General features: G+C 42.0%; 1 protein-coding gene across 29 annotated transcripts in view; it reads left to right on the forward strand.

Moving 5' to 3' along the window:
- The window catches only part of KIAA2012 (KIAA2012 ortholog), a 128,999-nt gene that overhangs the window by 97,483 nt on the left and 15,655 nt on the right, over window positions 1-15,861 (forward strand). For all 29 annotated transcript variants that reach the window (XR_013519043.1, XM_078328190.1, XM_078328192.1 and 26 more), the window contains 2 exons: window positions 13,536-13,626; window positions 15,404-15,566. Coding sequence is in view for 28 of the 29 variants with exons in the window: in XM_078328190.1 (XP_078184316.1) it covers window positions 13,536-13,626; window positions 15,404-15,566 (254 nt within the window). In the remaining variant the exon portion in view is untranslated. The remainder of the gene's footprint in view (window positions 1-13,535; window positions 13,627-15,403; window positions 15,567-15,861) is intronic.

Genomic DNA, 15,861 nt, shown 5'->3' on the forward strand with positions numbered 1-15,861 from the left:
GGAGAAGGACACTGGCTCTATCAGCGTCTCAGTGAGTGTCCCAGCCGCCGATGTCCTCATTCACCTGATAAGGCTACACTAATTCGTGGTTAGTACACCCAGTAATTTCATCATAGTGCAGTCTACACCAGTGGTTTTTCTAAGAACCACCTACCTAGAGCCATTCTAGCTAGCACCTAGGAGCTAATTAGGAATGAGAATCTGGGGTCTCACCCCAGTCCTACCTGTGTTATAACAAGGTCCTCAAGTGATTCATATGCCCGTTGATATCTGGGAAACACTGGAATCCATTCATTGAGGAAACTAGGTTTCAGATTCAAAAGACATGGATGCATTTACCAGCTGTGCTTTTGATTAAGTCTGTAGTTCAGGGAAGGGCAGGTCACTTATCTGGGCCTTGGTCTCCCTTCCCATAAACCAAAGAGGTCGGGATGGATCATCTCTGGGGCCCCATCCCATTCTCATGCTCTGGGCATCTATGAGTCACTCAGGCTTGCACAGTGATAGGCTGCAGATCCAGGACTGGAGCCAGGCCTCCTTCCCAACCTCATCCCCCACCCCTACTTCCAGGAAAGGCTGGCCTGCCACCTTCACTGTGCCTTACATGAATCTCTGCTACCACCCAGCCTCCCTCAGGTGACAGTCTGGGAGAAGGCCATCCCTGTGCATTTGTAGGCCCTGGGTTGTACAGCAACAAGTGAGTGACAGCTCAACAGGTCAATATGGGAGCACTGCTTTGCATGGTGCTCCTGCATGGCATGAGGCCTCCATAAACCCCTGGGCCTCTGGAGGCTTCCACTTCCTGACCTGAAAATAACAAAACTGAACTTCCAATCTCTGTCTTTCACTTTCTGTGACTCAGTGACTTTGGAACTGTTTCTGGTAAGGGGAAAAGCAGAATCTACAGTGCTACCACTGAGATAGCTCCACGGTTCCGCCTCCAGGTTCAGGCTTTAAGTCTTTCACCACTGACGACATAAATGGAAGCTTCCATTATTCACTCAGCATACGCTTGCTGGTCCCTAAGTTTCACACCTTCTGTGGTTGGATAAAACACACTCCTTATTGCAGCTCCCACTTCGGTGCAGAAAACTGATATGCATGCACACAGCTCCAGTGAGTGCAATGCGATCAGTGCTCTAAGAGAATACAGGAAGGACAACTGATCCGGACTGGGCAGAAGTGATAGGGAGAAATCAGGTAGGGCTTCCTGAAGGAGGTGATGGCTGAGATGAAGGAAGGCGTTTACTGAACCTAGACTGCATTCACCCATTTGTGATGAAGACATCAAGAGAGACAGCAGTTCATACTCTCTGTGTGCCAGACACTAGGCTATGCATTTTCTATAAAGTGCTTCATTTAACTTTTATATCAATCCTGTACAGAAGCAGCCCTTGTTATCCCTACTTGTCAGATGAGACAACTGAGGCACAGAGTAGTTAGGTCCCACATCCTTGACAGCAGAGCTGGGTAATAATGAGGCTGACCTCCCCAGGCTTTGTCTGCATAGATTAATTCTGGATGTTAACAGCTATCAAAAAGACGGTTTGCCTCCCCGCCCCCGCAGGAAAAAACAACAAGGTCCAGGGAAAATAGAGATCTAAAGAAATACTACACACGCGCGCGCGCGCGCACATACACAGACACATATACACATATGTACAGACACCCATAACATACATACACATATACACACAGACACACATGCACGGACTCTCTCTCTCTCTCTCTCTCTCTCTCTCTCTCTCTCTCCCCCTCTCTCTCTCTCTCTCTCTCTCTCTCGAAATCTGAATGAAAAGATTCTTTTTTCTTTTGGGGGGGAGGAAGGGAGGAAGGCAGGAAGGGAGGGAAGGAGGAAGGGAGGAAGGCAGGAAGGGAGGGAAGGAGGAAGGGAGGGAGGAAGGAAGGGATGAAGGAAGGAAGCGGGGAGGGAGGGAGGGAAAGGAAGGAAGGAAATCAAGCAATGAGAGAGACTGAAAAGATTCTTCAAGCAGTTTTTTAAAGGAAAAAAAAAAGGTATGGCCAATCGGGAAGGGGACGAAGTGGCCCAGCAGTGTGGCATCTGCGCCTCCACGGCGGCAGGGCCCACAGCAGGCGCGCAGGGAGCAGCCCCTTTCGGGCCGGCGGCGTCTGTGGCTTCAGTAGCGCCGCTCGGGACCCCGTGGCGTTGGAGAGGCTCCTGCCTAGCGCCTCTCCGCTGTGAGAGGTCGTCCCCGCCTCACAAAAGGAGCTCCTTGCCGGTGAGCTCGAGACTCCAGGCGGGCTCTCCCCGAAGGGTCGCTTCTCCGGGTGTGTCGCCTCCTTTCGTCTTTTCTTTTCCTCTCTGTGGTGGCTTGTGATGTCTCTAACGCTGGGGCCTCCTGTGGATTCCATCCCGAGGTGGAGACTGACAGAGCTAGAAGGTCTAAACATCTGAAAAACAGGCTCGCACAGTCCCTGGGGGAAGGCCAGGAGGCAGGCAAACCTCTGGAGTGCCACCCAAACAATTTGGACTTTTTAATTGATACCGTTTTATTTTGGCTAGTTTTCCACTTAGGGGTGGAAACAAGGGAAGTAATTTTTAGCATTTACTTTTTTTTTTTTTTTCTGAGACAGAGTCTAACTCTGTTTCCCAGTCCTGAGTGCAGTGACACCATCTCAGCTCATTGCAACCTCTGCATCCCGAGTTCAAGCGATTCTCCCACTTCAGCTTCCTGAGCAGCTGGACGATAGGCGCCCGCCACCAGGCCCTGCTAATTTTTGTATTTTAATAGAGACAGGTTTTCACCATGTTAGCCAGGCTAGTCTCAACTCCTGACCTCAGGTGATCCGCCTGCCTGGGCCCCACAAACTGTTGGGATTACAGGCATGAGCCTGTATTTCAAAGTTCTCCTTCATAGTGAAGGAGGAGGAAGTGGGAAGCTGTGCATCCTTAAGAATGTTTCTGGCTTACTCTACTCAGCCCAGACGGAAGAAGTCCCCCAGGAAGAACCCCAGAGTCCCAGAGAACAACAGTCATCCCTTGATTCTGAAAATTCTCTTCACCTTCCAGGAAGAAAAACTCATTTATAACAAGATACCTAAATTTGTCAAAACCAAAAAGCAACTAAAACTAGAGATAAGGAAAACATAAGAAAGGAAAATTATTGGCCAGGCATGGTGGCTTACGCCTGTAATCCCAGCACTTTGGGAGGCCAAGGCACTGCAACCTTCGCCTCAGGATCACCTGAGGTCAGAAGTTCAAGATCAGCCTGACCAATATGGAGAAACCCCAACTCAACTAAAAATATAAAATTAGCCAGGCATGGTAGTGCATGCCTGTAATCCCAGTTACTTGGGAAGCTGAGGCAGAAGAATCACTTGAACCCAAAAGATGGAGGTTGTGGTGAGCCAAGATCAAGCCATTGCATCTAGCCCGGGCAACAAGAGTGAAACTCCGCCTCAAAAAAAAAAAAGGAAAATTATAGACCAATCTCACTTCTGATCAAACATACAAAAGTCTGAAATAAACTATTAACTGATCAAATTCTTAAGCTTATATTTTTAAACGTATTAACAATACACATAACTGAATTTGGTTTATCACAGGAATTCAAAGAAGGCCTCACATATGAAAATATGTTTATAATCCACATCAAGAGGTTAATGGGGAAAAGACTTAGGATCATCTCAATAGATGCAAAAGGAAAAAATTAAATTCACCCATTCCGAATTAAAACTTATCAGACTAAGAATAGAAGAGGGCTTCCTGATTTTGACAAAGAGTATCCATAAAAAACATACGGTAAACATCACACTTGAACATTAGAACTTGAGAATCTTTTTTTTTTTTTGAGACACTATTTTGCTCTTGTCATCCAGGCTGAAGTGCAATGGCATGATCTCAGCTCACTGCAACCTCTGCCTCCCAGGTTCAAGTGATTCTCCTGCCTCGGCCTCCCAAGTTCCTGGTATCCCTGGCTAATTTTTTGTATTTAGTAGAGATGGGGTTTCACCATGTTAGTCAAGGTGGTCTCAAACTCCTGACCCCAGATGATCCACCCACCTCGGCCTCCCAAAGTGCTGGGATTACAGGCATGTGCCACCACACCTGGCCGAGAAGCATTCTCTTTAGAGACAGGACTGGGACAAGGATGTCTTCTATCACTGATTCTATTCAACACTGTTCTAGCAATCCTAGCCAGAACAGTAAAGAAACCAAAGAAAGGAAAGATGAAAAGATAGGAAGGAGGAAAATGACATGGGTATTATTTCCAGACTATATTATTACTTAAGTGGAAAATTCAAGGGACTCTACAGGCATTAAAAGACAAAATAATTCAGAAAGATTACTAAATACAGATCAATACACAGAAATCAATTGTGTACAAACTAGTGTTTGAAAGCATAAAGCACAATTTAAAAATAAAATTTAAACGTAATTGTTATTATGGAAAACCGCAAACACACAGAGGTGAACAGAGCAGCACAATGAATCCCATCTGCCCATCTCCTGGCCAACATTCTCCTCTGTCTCCAGCTCCTTTCTCTCTCCCATGTTATTTGAAACAGACTTTAGACTCATATCATTTTACTCATATATACTTGAGAACACATCTCTCAAAGATGAGAAATGACTCTTGTAACATAATCATAATACCATTATTATACCTAAAATTTAAATAATTCTTTTTTTAATTTTAAATCTTTAATATTTTGAATATTCAACCAGTTTTCAAAGTTCAAATTGTCCCATAATTATTATAATTGTTTTAGAATTTGCAAACTCATTGTTTGCAATTGGTTGATGTGGCCCTTAAATCTAATTGAATTTATAAGTTCCCTTCCATTTATTTTTCCCCCTTTTAGTTTGTTTATAGAAAATTGGGTCACTTGTGTTGCGTTTCAATCTAGGCTTTGCTGATTGCATCCTCATGGTGCAGTTTAACATGTTTCTCTGTCTTCCACATGTCCTGTACGTTAACACTGGGACTAGAGACTTGATCAGATTCTGATTGGGTTTGGTTTTTCCTTTTGGCAGTCTATAAATTCAATGCAATTGCAATTCTAAAAATCCCCAACAGGGTTTTTGGCAGAAGATGATTAACTGATCTTAAAATTCATATAGAAAAGCCAGAAATAACTGTCATGGTCTGAATGTTTGTGTATCCCCAAAATTCATATGCCGAAACCTAATCACCAATGTAAAGGTATTTGGAGGTCAGGCCTCTAGGAGATGATTAAGTCAGGAGGGCAGAGCCGTCAAAAATGGGATTAGTGCCTTTACAAAAGAGGCCCCAGAGAGCTGTCTTGCCCCTTTTATCATGTGAGGACACAAAAAAAGTTTCCCTCCATGAACCAGAAGTTTCCCTTCCCACCAGACACAGTGTTCCAGCACCCTCATCTTGAACTTTCCAGCCTCTAGACCCATAAGAAATAAATTTCTGTTGTTTATAAGCTACCCAGCTCATGGTATTTTTTTATAGCAGTCAGAACAGACTAAGACACTAGCCAATACAATTTTGAAGAAAAACAAAGTGGAAGAGTTTGCCCTGCCAAATAGAAAAACTTATTTTAAAGCTGCAAAAGATAAAACTGTATGCTATTGGCTTAGCAACAGCAAGAAGAGAATAGAGAATTCAGAAATAAATATGCCCATGTACGGAAACTTAATATATGGCAAAAATGGCATTATAAAACACTGAGGAAAATAGTGGGGAAAGGATGATCTATCATTCACTATATAAGTTTAAGACAACTGGTTATTCAATTTTAAAATTCTCACCTCACAAAATATCAGGTGTATTCAGGAGCTTAAGGACCAAAAGCAAAATTTAACTTTTAGAAGAAAATATAGAAGAATATCTCTATGAATTTGGGAAAAGAAAAAATCTTTTTTTTTCTTTTCTTTTTACCTATTATTCATAACAAAAACCATAAAGAAAATTACTGATAAATCTTTTTTTTTTTTGAGATGGAGTCTCACTCTGTTGCCCAGGCTGGAGTACAGTGTCTTGATCTCAGCTCACTGTAATCTCTACCTCCTGTGTTCAAGTGATTCTCCTGCCTCAGCCTCCTGAGTAGCTGGGATTACAGGCATGCATCACCAGGCCCAGCTAATTTTTGTATTTTTAGTAGAGACAGGGTTTCAGCATGTTGGCCAGGCTGGTCTCGAATTCCTGAACTCAAGTGATCTGCCCACCTTGGCCTCCCAAAGTGCTGGGATTATAGGTGTAAGCCATCGTGCCTGGACAATGAATCTGACTATATTAAAGTTTAAGTTTTCAACAAGACAGCATAAAGCTAAAAGCCAAATTGCAGATTAGAAGAAGATACCTGAAATGCATGTAACCAACAAAGGATTCATAACCAAAATGCAGCAGCACTTCTTCGCTCTACAAATAGGGAAAGAAAAAACAATCGACCCAAAGGAAATAAATGAGCAAATGATATGAACAGGCAACTAACAGAAGAAACCTAAATAAATGGCCATGTAGAAAAAAAGTTCAACCTTCCTACTAATCAGGAAAATTCAAATTAAAACAAAAATGTATCCTTTTATGTATATCAGATCAGCAAAAGTTTAAAAGTCTATAAACACCATTGAAGAGGATATGAAGTTTTAGAAATTTAGAACAATTTGGAAATATCCAATAAATTGAAGATGCGTATATCCTGCAACCCAACAATTTCATTCCCAGGTATACTTTAGAGAAAGTATGCGTGAACAGTGACTCACCTAAAAAGGTTCATTGAAATATTATTTATAATCATAAGAAATTGGAAATAGTCAAAATGGCCATCAACACTAAAATGGATTTAAAAGTCATATAAAGGCCGGGCGCAGTGACTCATGCCTGTAATCCCAGCACTTTGGGAGGCCGAGGCGGGCGGATCATGAGGTCAAAAGATTGAGACCATCCTGGCTAACATGGTGAAATACCGTCTCTACTAAAAGTACAAAAATCACCTGGGCATGGTGGCATGCACCTGTAATCCCAGATACTCAGGAGGCTGAGGCAGGAGAATCACTTGAACCTGGGAGGCAGAGGTTACAGTGAGCTGGGATCACACCACTGCACTCTAGCCTGGCAACAGAGCAAGACTCCATCTCAAAAAAAAAAGGCAAGAGAGAGAGAATCCATTCCCACAAGCCCTTTTTCTTTTTTTTAGAGATGGGGTCTCTCTATATTGCACAGGCTAACCCTGAATTCCTGGGCTCACATGATCCAGCGTCTCAGCCTCCCGAGTACCTGGGACTACAGGTGTGCATTGCTGTACTCAGCCAACAAACCCTTTTTATAGCAGCATTAATCTATTCATGAGGATGGAGCCCTCTATGACCTAAACCCTTTTGATTAAGCCCCACTTCCCAACACTGCAGCATTGAATATTTAGTTTTCAACACATGGATTTTAAAGGAAACAATAACATTCAAACCATAGTAGCACATGATACAATGAAGTCTTGGACTGTGTCTTAAATGTTTTATTTTTTTTTTTAATGTTTTATTTCTTTAGAAAATGCATGACTCAAATATGGCAAAATGTTAAAATTTTACAAAACTAAGTGGCAAATCTATAGGCAATGATTATACAGTATTTTTCCTATACTATGAATGGTTAAGATATTGTATAGATTTTTTTTTGTTGTTAAAGGCAGGGTTTCACCATGTTGGTCAGGCTGGTCTTGAACTCCCCACCTCAGGTGATCCGCCTACCTTGGCCTCCAGAGAGCTTGGATTACAGGCGTGAGCCACCACACCCGGCCTGTACAGACTTTTTGAAAGTAGTTCAAAGTTGTACGTTATTATTCAGAGCACTGATTCGTTTGTTTCAATACTTTCTAAATATCAGGTTATTATACTAAGAAAAAAAAAAACACCCTTCTATGGTCCATATCCCAAAACCGACAGGGTTTCAATTCTAAGTACAATGGAAGTTTCATCAATGTAGAACTTCAGCTTTTGGTCAATACAAATGCGCCCTCTGCTGGTCCTTTCATGCCCCGTCCCAGAGTTCAAAAGTTGTGAGGAGCAGTGAAACTTCAATGAGTTTTTTCCCAGCCAGCGATGTTAAGGAAAGAAACCCTCACAGAACTACCCTTTGACACAAAGATACTTAAACAGCTTCTGCTCTCTGTTAATGTTACATATTATCCAAGACAAAATAAATTCCAAGATACAGCCTGGTCAACCTTTCCAGTTTCCTTAACCACCTTTGTGCGTTAATAATCTTGTGCCCCCTCTAAAGATGTGTGATACAGCGGGCATCTACCTCCCTGAACCTGAGTAGAAGTAGAAGGAAACCCAGATTGCAAAGAAGCTCTTGGGTGGAGAAACCACAACCAAACATTGAAAAATGGATTAACAGGCCGGGTGCGGTGGTTCACACCTACAGTCTGAGCACTTTGGGAGGCCAAGGCAGATGGCTCAAGAGGTCAGGAGTTCAAGACCAGCCTGGCCAAAATGGTGAAACCTCATCTCTACTAACAAAAAAATTAGCTGGGCGTGGTGGCAGGCACCTGTAATCCCAGCTACTCGGGAGGCTGAGGCAGAGAATTGCCTGAACCCAGGAAGCAGAGGTTGCAGTGAGCCAAAATCGAGCCACTACACTCCAGCCTGGGTGACAGAGTGAGACTATGTCTCAAAGAAAGAAAAAAGAAAAATGGATTAACCGTAGTATTAAAGGAATGAGGCCAATAATGGGTGAACTTTTTCTTTTCAAATCTTTCTTTAAAAGTATAATATCTTCAAATAAAACTGAGTAGAAATTAAATAATTCATGCAAGAATCTACTTCTCAGAAAGGCACAAATTGAATATTAGAGTCTTCCTTTCAAAAACAGTTTTGTGTTTTGAGGTTTAATATTCATCTTCCCCACCAGAATGTAAGCTTCTTTAGACCAGCATCTGTGTCTAACTGATTCACCGCCATATTTCCGGCACCTTGCACAACCCCTGGCATTTAGTAAATATTCAGTAAATCTGATAAATGACGGAAGGAATAACCTCTTTTTTGGAGTACAAATTGGTACACATTTTCTAAGGAAAAATTTGGCAATAGGCATTGTGATTCGAGGACTGTATATCCTTTAATAATCAGAATTGTGGATAGAGTAAATTTTTTAATAAAACGTTTCTAGCCAGATGTGGTGGCTCACACCTGCAGTTTGGGACGCTGAGGCAGGTGGATCACCTGAGGCCAGGGTTTAAGATCAGCCTGCCCAACATAGCAAAACCCCATCTCTACTACAAATACAAAAATTAGCCAGGCATGGTGGTGCATGCCTGTAATCCCAGCTACTCAGGAGGCTGAAGCATGAGAATCACTTGAACCCAGGAGGTGGAGGTTGTAGTGAGCCGAGATTGCACCACTACACTCTGGCCTGGCAACAGAGCAAGACTGTCTCAGAAACAAAACAAAAATTCCTTTCAATAGTATTCTATGCAAAGCTCTTTATAGTTATACAACATAGAAGCAATATGAATTTTTTAAATTACATGTTTGGTTAAGTCACATATGGTACATTCATATGATAACATACTGTGCTATTAAAAAAATTGTTTTGAGAGAGGGTCCCTCTCTGTCTTTCAGGCTGGAGTGCAGTGGCACCATCACAGCTCACTACAGCTTCAGCCTCCCAAGCTCAAGCGATCCTCCCACCTCACCCACCTGAGTAGCTGGGACGACAGACTCATGGCACCATGCCCAGCTAATTTCTCTATTTTTTTGTAGAGACAGGGTCTCGCCATATTTCCCAGACTGGTCTCAAACTCCTGTGCCCAAGCGATCTGCCTGCCTCAGCCTCCCAATGTCCTGAGATTACAGATATACGCCACCACATCCAGTCTAAAATCATTTTTTGAGAACATTCAGGCCAGGTGTGGCAGCTTATGCCTGTCATTTCAACAATTTGGGAAGTTGAGGCAGGAGGATCACTTGAGACCAAGAGTTTGAGACCTGCCTGTGCAATATGATGAGACCTTGTCTCTACAAAAATTAAAATTTTCAAACATTAGCTGGGTGTGGTGGTGTACACCTGTAGCCTCAGCTACTCAGGAGGCTGAGGTGGGAGGATCCCTTGAGCCCAGGAGTTCAAAGTACAGTGAGCTGTGATCATGCGACTGTACTCCAACCTGAGCAACAGAGCAAGACCATGTCTCTAAGAATTAAAAAAAAATTTTTTTAAGAATATTATATGGGAAAATTATAATATAAAAGTAGATTAAAATTGAATATATGCTAATCAATTCTATGGAAGTATGATATGATATTCATTTTATATGTACATGAAATTAAATACACCAAAATATTTGCAGTAGTTGTATATGGGTAAAGAGAGCAGGCCTGGTGAGTTTTTTTTGGTTGGTTGTTTTTACCGTGTGCTGGCACGAGTTTAGGCACTTTTCTCGTATTAACATATCTCTTCCTACCTTTTTAAAGCAGCTTTATCAAGGGATAATTGACATACAATAAATTAGATCTTTTGAAATTGTACAGTTCCCATGAAACCATCACCATAATCAAAATAAAATATTCATCACTTTCAAAAGTTTCCTCATACCTCCCCCATTCCAGCCTCCTTCATCCCTAGACAACCACTGATGTGCTTTCTGTCACTACAGATTAGTCTGCATTTTCTAGAATTTTACATAAATGGAATCAGGCCATATGTACTTTTTTTTTTTTTTAATGGAGTTTTGCTCTTGTTGCCCAGGCTGGAGTGCAATGACATGATCTCAGCTTACTGCAATCTCTGCCTCCGCCTCCCGGGTCAAAGCGATTCTCCTGCCTCAGCCTCCTGAGTAGCTAGGATTACAGGCATGCACCATCACACCCAGCTAATTTTGTATTTTTAGTAGAGATGGGGTTTCTCCATGTTGGTCAGGCTGGTCTCGAACACCCTACCTCAGGTGATCCACCTGCCTCAGCCTCCCAAAGAGCTGGGATTACAGGTGTGAGCCACCACCTGGCCAACCATATGTACTTTTTTGAATGATTTCTTTCACTCAACATAATTATTTTTAGATTCATCTATGTTGCCAAGTATATCAATAGTTCATTCCTTTTTGCTGCTGAATTGTATTGTATTGTATTGTATATATACATCAGTTTATTTATCTTTTGATGGACATTTTGGCTGTTTCAGTTTTGACCATTACAAATAAAACTGCTATGAATGCCGGGCATGGTGGCTTACACCTGTAATCCTAGCATTTTGGGAGGCCAAGGCAGGTGAATCACGAGGTCAGGAGATTGAGATCATCCTGGCTAACATGGTGAAACCTGGTTTCTACTAAAAATACAAAAAATTAGCTGGGCATAGTGGCACATGCCTGTAATCCCAGCTACTCAGGCGGCTGAGGCAGGAGAATTGCTTGAACCCAGGAGCAGAGGTTGCAGTGAGCCAAGATCATGCCACTGCACTCCAACCTGGGCAACAGAGCAAGACTCTGTCTCAAAAATAAATAAATAAAAAATAAAAACTGCTATGAACATCTTGTGTACAAATCTTTGTATGGATTTATGCTTTCATTTCTTTCATTTCTCTTGGGCAAAATACCTAGGAGTAGGATGGTTGGATGGTACGGCAGGTATATATTTAACTTTTTATGAAACTACCAAGCTATTTTCCTTAGTGGTTATACCATTTTACATTCCAAACAGTAAATGAGAGTGCCAGTTCCTCCACATCCTTGTCAAATCTCAGTATAGTCAGTCTTTAATTTTAGTTATTCTAATAGTTATGAGTTGATTGTGGGGGTTTTGTTTCTTCAAGATTTTTTGGTGTTTTCCAATTTTTCTGCAATAAAATGTATCCTCCATAATCAAAAAATTATTTAAAGTAACTAAAATAAGATGCAGACTAGTCCAATATGAAGTCTTAGTCTGAAGACTCTTCCTTCTAAAAGAGTAACCCAAGATGGTCTTCAGAGCACCCAGCAAAGAGCACTAGCTGTGTGGCCTATGTAACCCTTCCTCATGAGTAACATTTGTTGTTTTTTTTTGGCCAGGTGTGGTGCCTCATGCCTGTAATCCCAGCAATTTCAGAGGCTGAGGAGGGCAGATTGCTTAAGCCCAGAAGTTCGAGACCAGCCTAGGCAATATAATGAGACCCCATCTCTACAAAAAATATAAAAAAATTAGCCCAGCATAGCAGTGTGCACCTGTGGTCCTGGTCCTGGCCACTTGGGAGTCTGAGGTGGGGAGGATTGGTTGAGCCCAAGAAGCTGAGGTTGCAGTGAGCTGGGATTGTGCCCTTGCACTCCAGCCTGGGCAACAGAGCAAGACTCTGCCCCCCCCACAAAAAAAAGTTAACATTTGTTTTATACATGTATAATTTTTTTTCTTGAGACAGAGTTCTCACTCTGTCATCCAGGCTGGAGTGCAGTGGTGCTCTGCAACCTCCACCTCCCAGGTTCAAGCAATTCTCCTGCCTCAGCCTCCTGAGTAGCAGGGATTACAGGCATGCACCACCATGCCCAGCTAATTTTGTATTTTTAGCAGAGATGGGGTTTCTCCATGTTGGTCAGGCTGGTCTCGAACTCCCAACACCAGGTGATCCACCTACCTCGGCCTCCCAAAGTGCTGGGATTACAGGCGTGAGCCCAACATTTGTTTTTTAAAATCAACTTGCTTTTTTTTTTTTGAGACGGAGTCTCACTCTGTCGCCCAGGCTGGAGTGCAGTAGCATGATCTCAGCTCACCACAAACTCCGCCTCCCAGGTTCAAGCAATTCTCCTGCTTCAGCCTCCCGAGTACTGGGATTACAGGCACACACCACCATGCCCAGCTAATTTTTGTATTTTTAGTAGAGATAGGACTTCACTATGGTGGCCAGGCTGGTCTAGAACTTCTGACCTCAAGATCTGCCTGCCTTGGCCTGCCAAAGTGCTGGGATTATAGGCATGAGCCATTGTGCCCAGCCAAAATCAACTTCCTTCTCAAGGTTATACCCATACTGGGAAAATATAAATACATATTAACCTCCCAATGTTATCTATTATTTCCTTTTTCTGTTTTATCTTCCAGCTTGTATCCATCCAGATGTTATAACATTCTGACACGCTATTCTGTAGTTTATATTTTTACTTGTCATATCATATTTTCCATATTGCTTATTTATCTTTTTAACCATAATTTTAAATGTCAAGTTAATGTATCATAAATTACTTCCCCAGTATCCCTTGCTGAGCTATTTCCAATTTTCCATTATTAATAGTAATGCTGTAATAAGTAAGTTGGTACAAAAAGCTTGTTTCTTCTTTTGAATTCTTTCCTTATGATAAATACCCAGGAGTGAGATTCCTGATCAAAGGCTAGAACATTTTTCTGATTGCTGATACATACTGTCATATCACTTTCCCAAAGGATATTTTAATACTAATTTAAATGTTACTTGCCATGTGCCAGCCCTGGTTTCTGAAGTATTTGCTAATTTTCTAGGTATAGCATACGTCATTGTTCTAATTTGCATGCCTTTGACTCTCACCAGGTAGACGTTTTTCCATGTCTGATCGCCTCCTAGGATAAAACTGCCTGTTGTCCTTTATTGATTGATACTCTGTTTTCACAGACCCAGAGCCAAGGAGTATGACCCTTGACTCTCTCAGTGCTTCCCAGACTGAGCACATCCAGACTCCAGACGCAGATACTGTGCAAAACGTGTAAGTGTTCAAAGTTGTAATAACACGGGCTTCTCTGCTTTTATTTTGTTTGTATTTTTAATTAATTTAGTTTGGTTATTTTCTGACAGTCATGAGAATTCTCAGCTGACAATGTGCTCTGACAGCCAAATTAAATGGTTGTCTAAGAAACAAAGATTCTGCGGATGACTATATTGTGGTGTGTTTCCTACCTAAAAACCATATTATTTGAATGGGTAGGTGAAGAGTGAAGTTAACTCTAACCATGTGGAAACAGCTCTTTCCATTTGTCCAATCTGAAATCTACAGAGATGCCTAGAAAGCTGAAATCTATCACTTCAACCTGGGTTTCTCCCGTCAGCATTCAATCAGCCCTGAGTAAAATAAATAATGCTAATAATCCTAACACCAATATTAATAATAATTGCTAGCCTGTATTGAGTGCTTCCTGTGTACTGTACCAATAGGCTTACTGTGAGCCCGGCCAATCAGGCATAGTGTTTTGACTTAAGCCCCCTGTGGCAGTGGGACCTGGTGTGACCTCTCTGCCTCCATCTGGAACTACAAGCCTATTGTGACCTCCCGAAAACCTGCCCTCACCTGCCCTGGGATGTAAAGATTCCCTCCTAAGTCAAAAAACTTTTGCATTCCCCGGGAGTAAAGGGGGAAAGGCACTTGGATGAATGAGACAGACACCAGAGGAACACCATTTTTAAATTTTTATACCTGATCTTTGCTCACAATGTATTTTAAATGCTTGTGACAACCACCCTCCCTCCACCAAAAAACAAGAAATAATCAAAAAGAAATTGTTTAACTCAGGAGAAAAAAACACAAACTTTCACAGAAGTCATTACAGTCTTTGTGACTTAATTTCAGTCTTGACAGGGGGATTCCTGACATAGAGATTTCTGAAAAAAAGAGTAAAATGATCAGGTTTGTGGTTCTCATTTGCAGTATACCTGTTCCTCAGGGAAATTAAAGGTTTTCCAAGCACTAAATTCTAAAGGAGACTTCTCCTATGGGCTTTTATAGAGTGACATTGAATGATTTAAAGACTCATATATTTACAGGAAATTCCATTCACCTCATTCGACAAATATTTCTCAAGTTTCTACAGTAAGGCCCTGTGCTAGCAGAGCACAGTAAAGAGAATACTCATTTAGCTAAAAAAAATAAAATAAAATGCCCAGAACCAGGCCTGGCACACAGCAGGCACACAGTAGCTGCTATTGCTGCTGTCACTGCAATGCATGGGGCTGTTTTTCAGTGGCCTTTTTACCTGGAGGGCATAAGTCAGTTATCCTCAGGGCACTCAGTGAGTGACAGCAATTCTACCATGGATAAAACCACCACAGCACATGACCTTTTTGTGGCTGAATTTGATAAGGATAGAAGTCAGAGAGCATAAAGGGCTGAATGGATAGTTACATGTTCCTAACACAATCTTTCTTAAAGGTCACTTTCCTTCTCCAGCTAATCCTTTGATTGAAGAAATTTCAGTTAAATAATTCTTTGTCATTTAATTAAAAGCATAAATATGCAACCCCAAAGAGCAAATGACTTCTCCCACTCTCTGAGTTTTAGGATTTATCTGAGGAAACCCCAAAAGTGAAAACCAATCTTTCTGATCTTCCTTACCATGGGATATGCAGAAGAAAAAGAGTCGACCGAGTATGTCAAATGTTAGGCACAGGGCCTGCAGAGAGCAGGTGCTCAATGTTGGTTCACTTGCCCTCTTTCTTTCTACCAGAGTTTTTTTCTTTAGTTTGGTCCTGTTGGTTTGCTCTTTTCAAAGGGGCAGAGATTATGATGTACACCACCTCCACAGAGGACTTCTGAGACACAGGCCTGAGTCACCAGAGAGGTTGAGTGCTGTGTATACATCTCTTCTTCCAAGAGAAAGAGAAGGGAAGGCTGAACCAAGACTGTTTAGCCAGGAGACAGCTAGCATCAGTCACGTGAGTGTAAACACCTAAAAGCTCAGTCTGAAAGCCCTACCTGGATCTCATCAAGGATACCATGTACAGTTGTATAGAGTGCTTACTATGAGGGCGGCATTTTTGCATAAAGCGAATGAAGGGGGCACTAAGTCCAGCCTGTGGTCTGCTTACCAAGCCCTGCACAGCCACATTGGGCTGCATCCTCCTGAAGGATGGAGCATCCATTTCTAATTCCTTTTTTTTTTTTTTTTTGAGACACAGTCTCTCTGTGTCACCCAGGCTGGAGTGCAGTGGCACAATCTCAGCTCACTGC

Source organism: Callithrix jacchus, chromosome 6, assembly GCF_049354715.1.
Source record: "Callithrix jacchus isolate 240 chromosome 6, calJac240_pri, whole genome shotgun sequence".
In the NCBI taxonomy this organism is placed as follows: domain Eukaryota; kingdom Metazoa; phylum Chordata; class Mammalia; order Primates; family Cebidae; genus Callithrix; species Callithrix jacchus.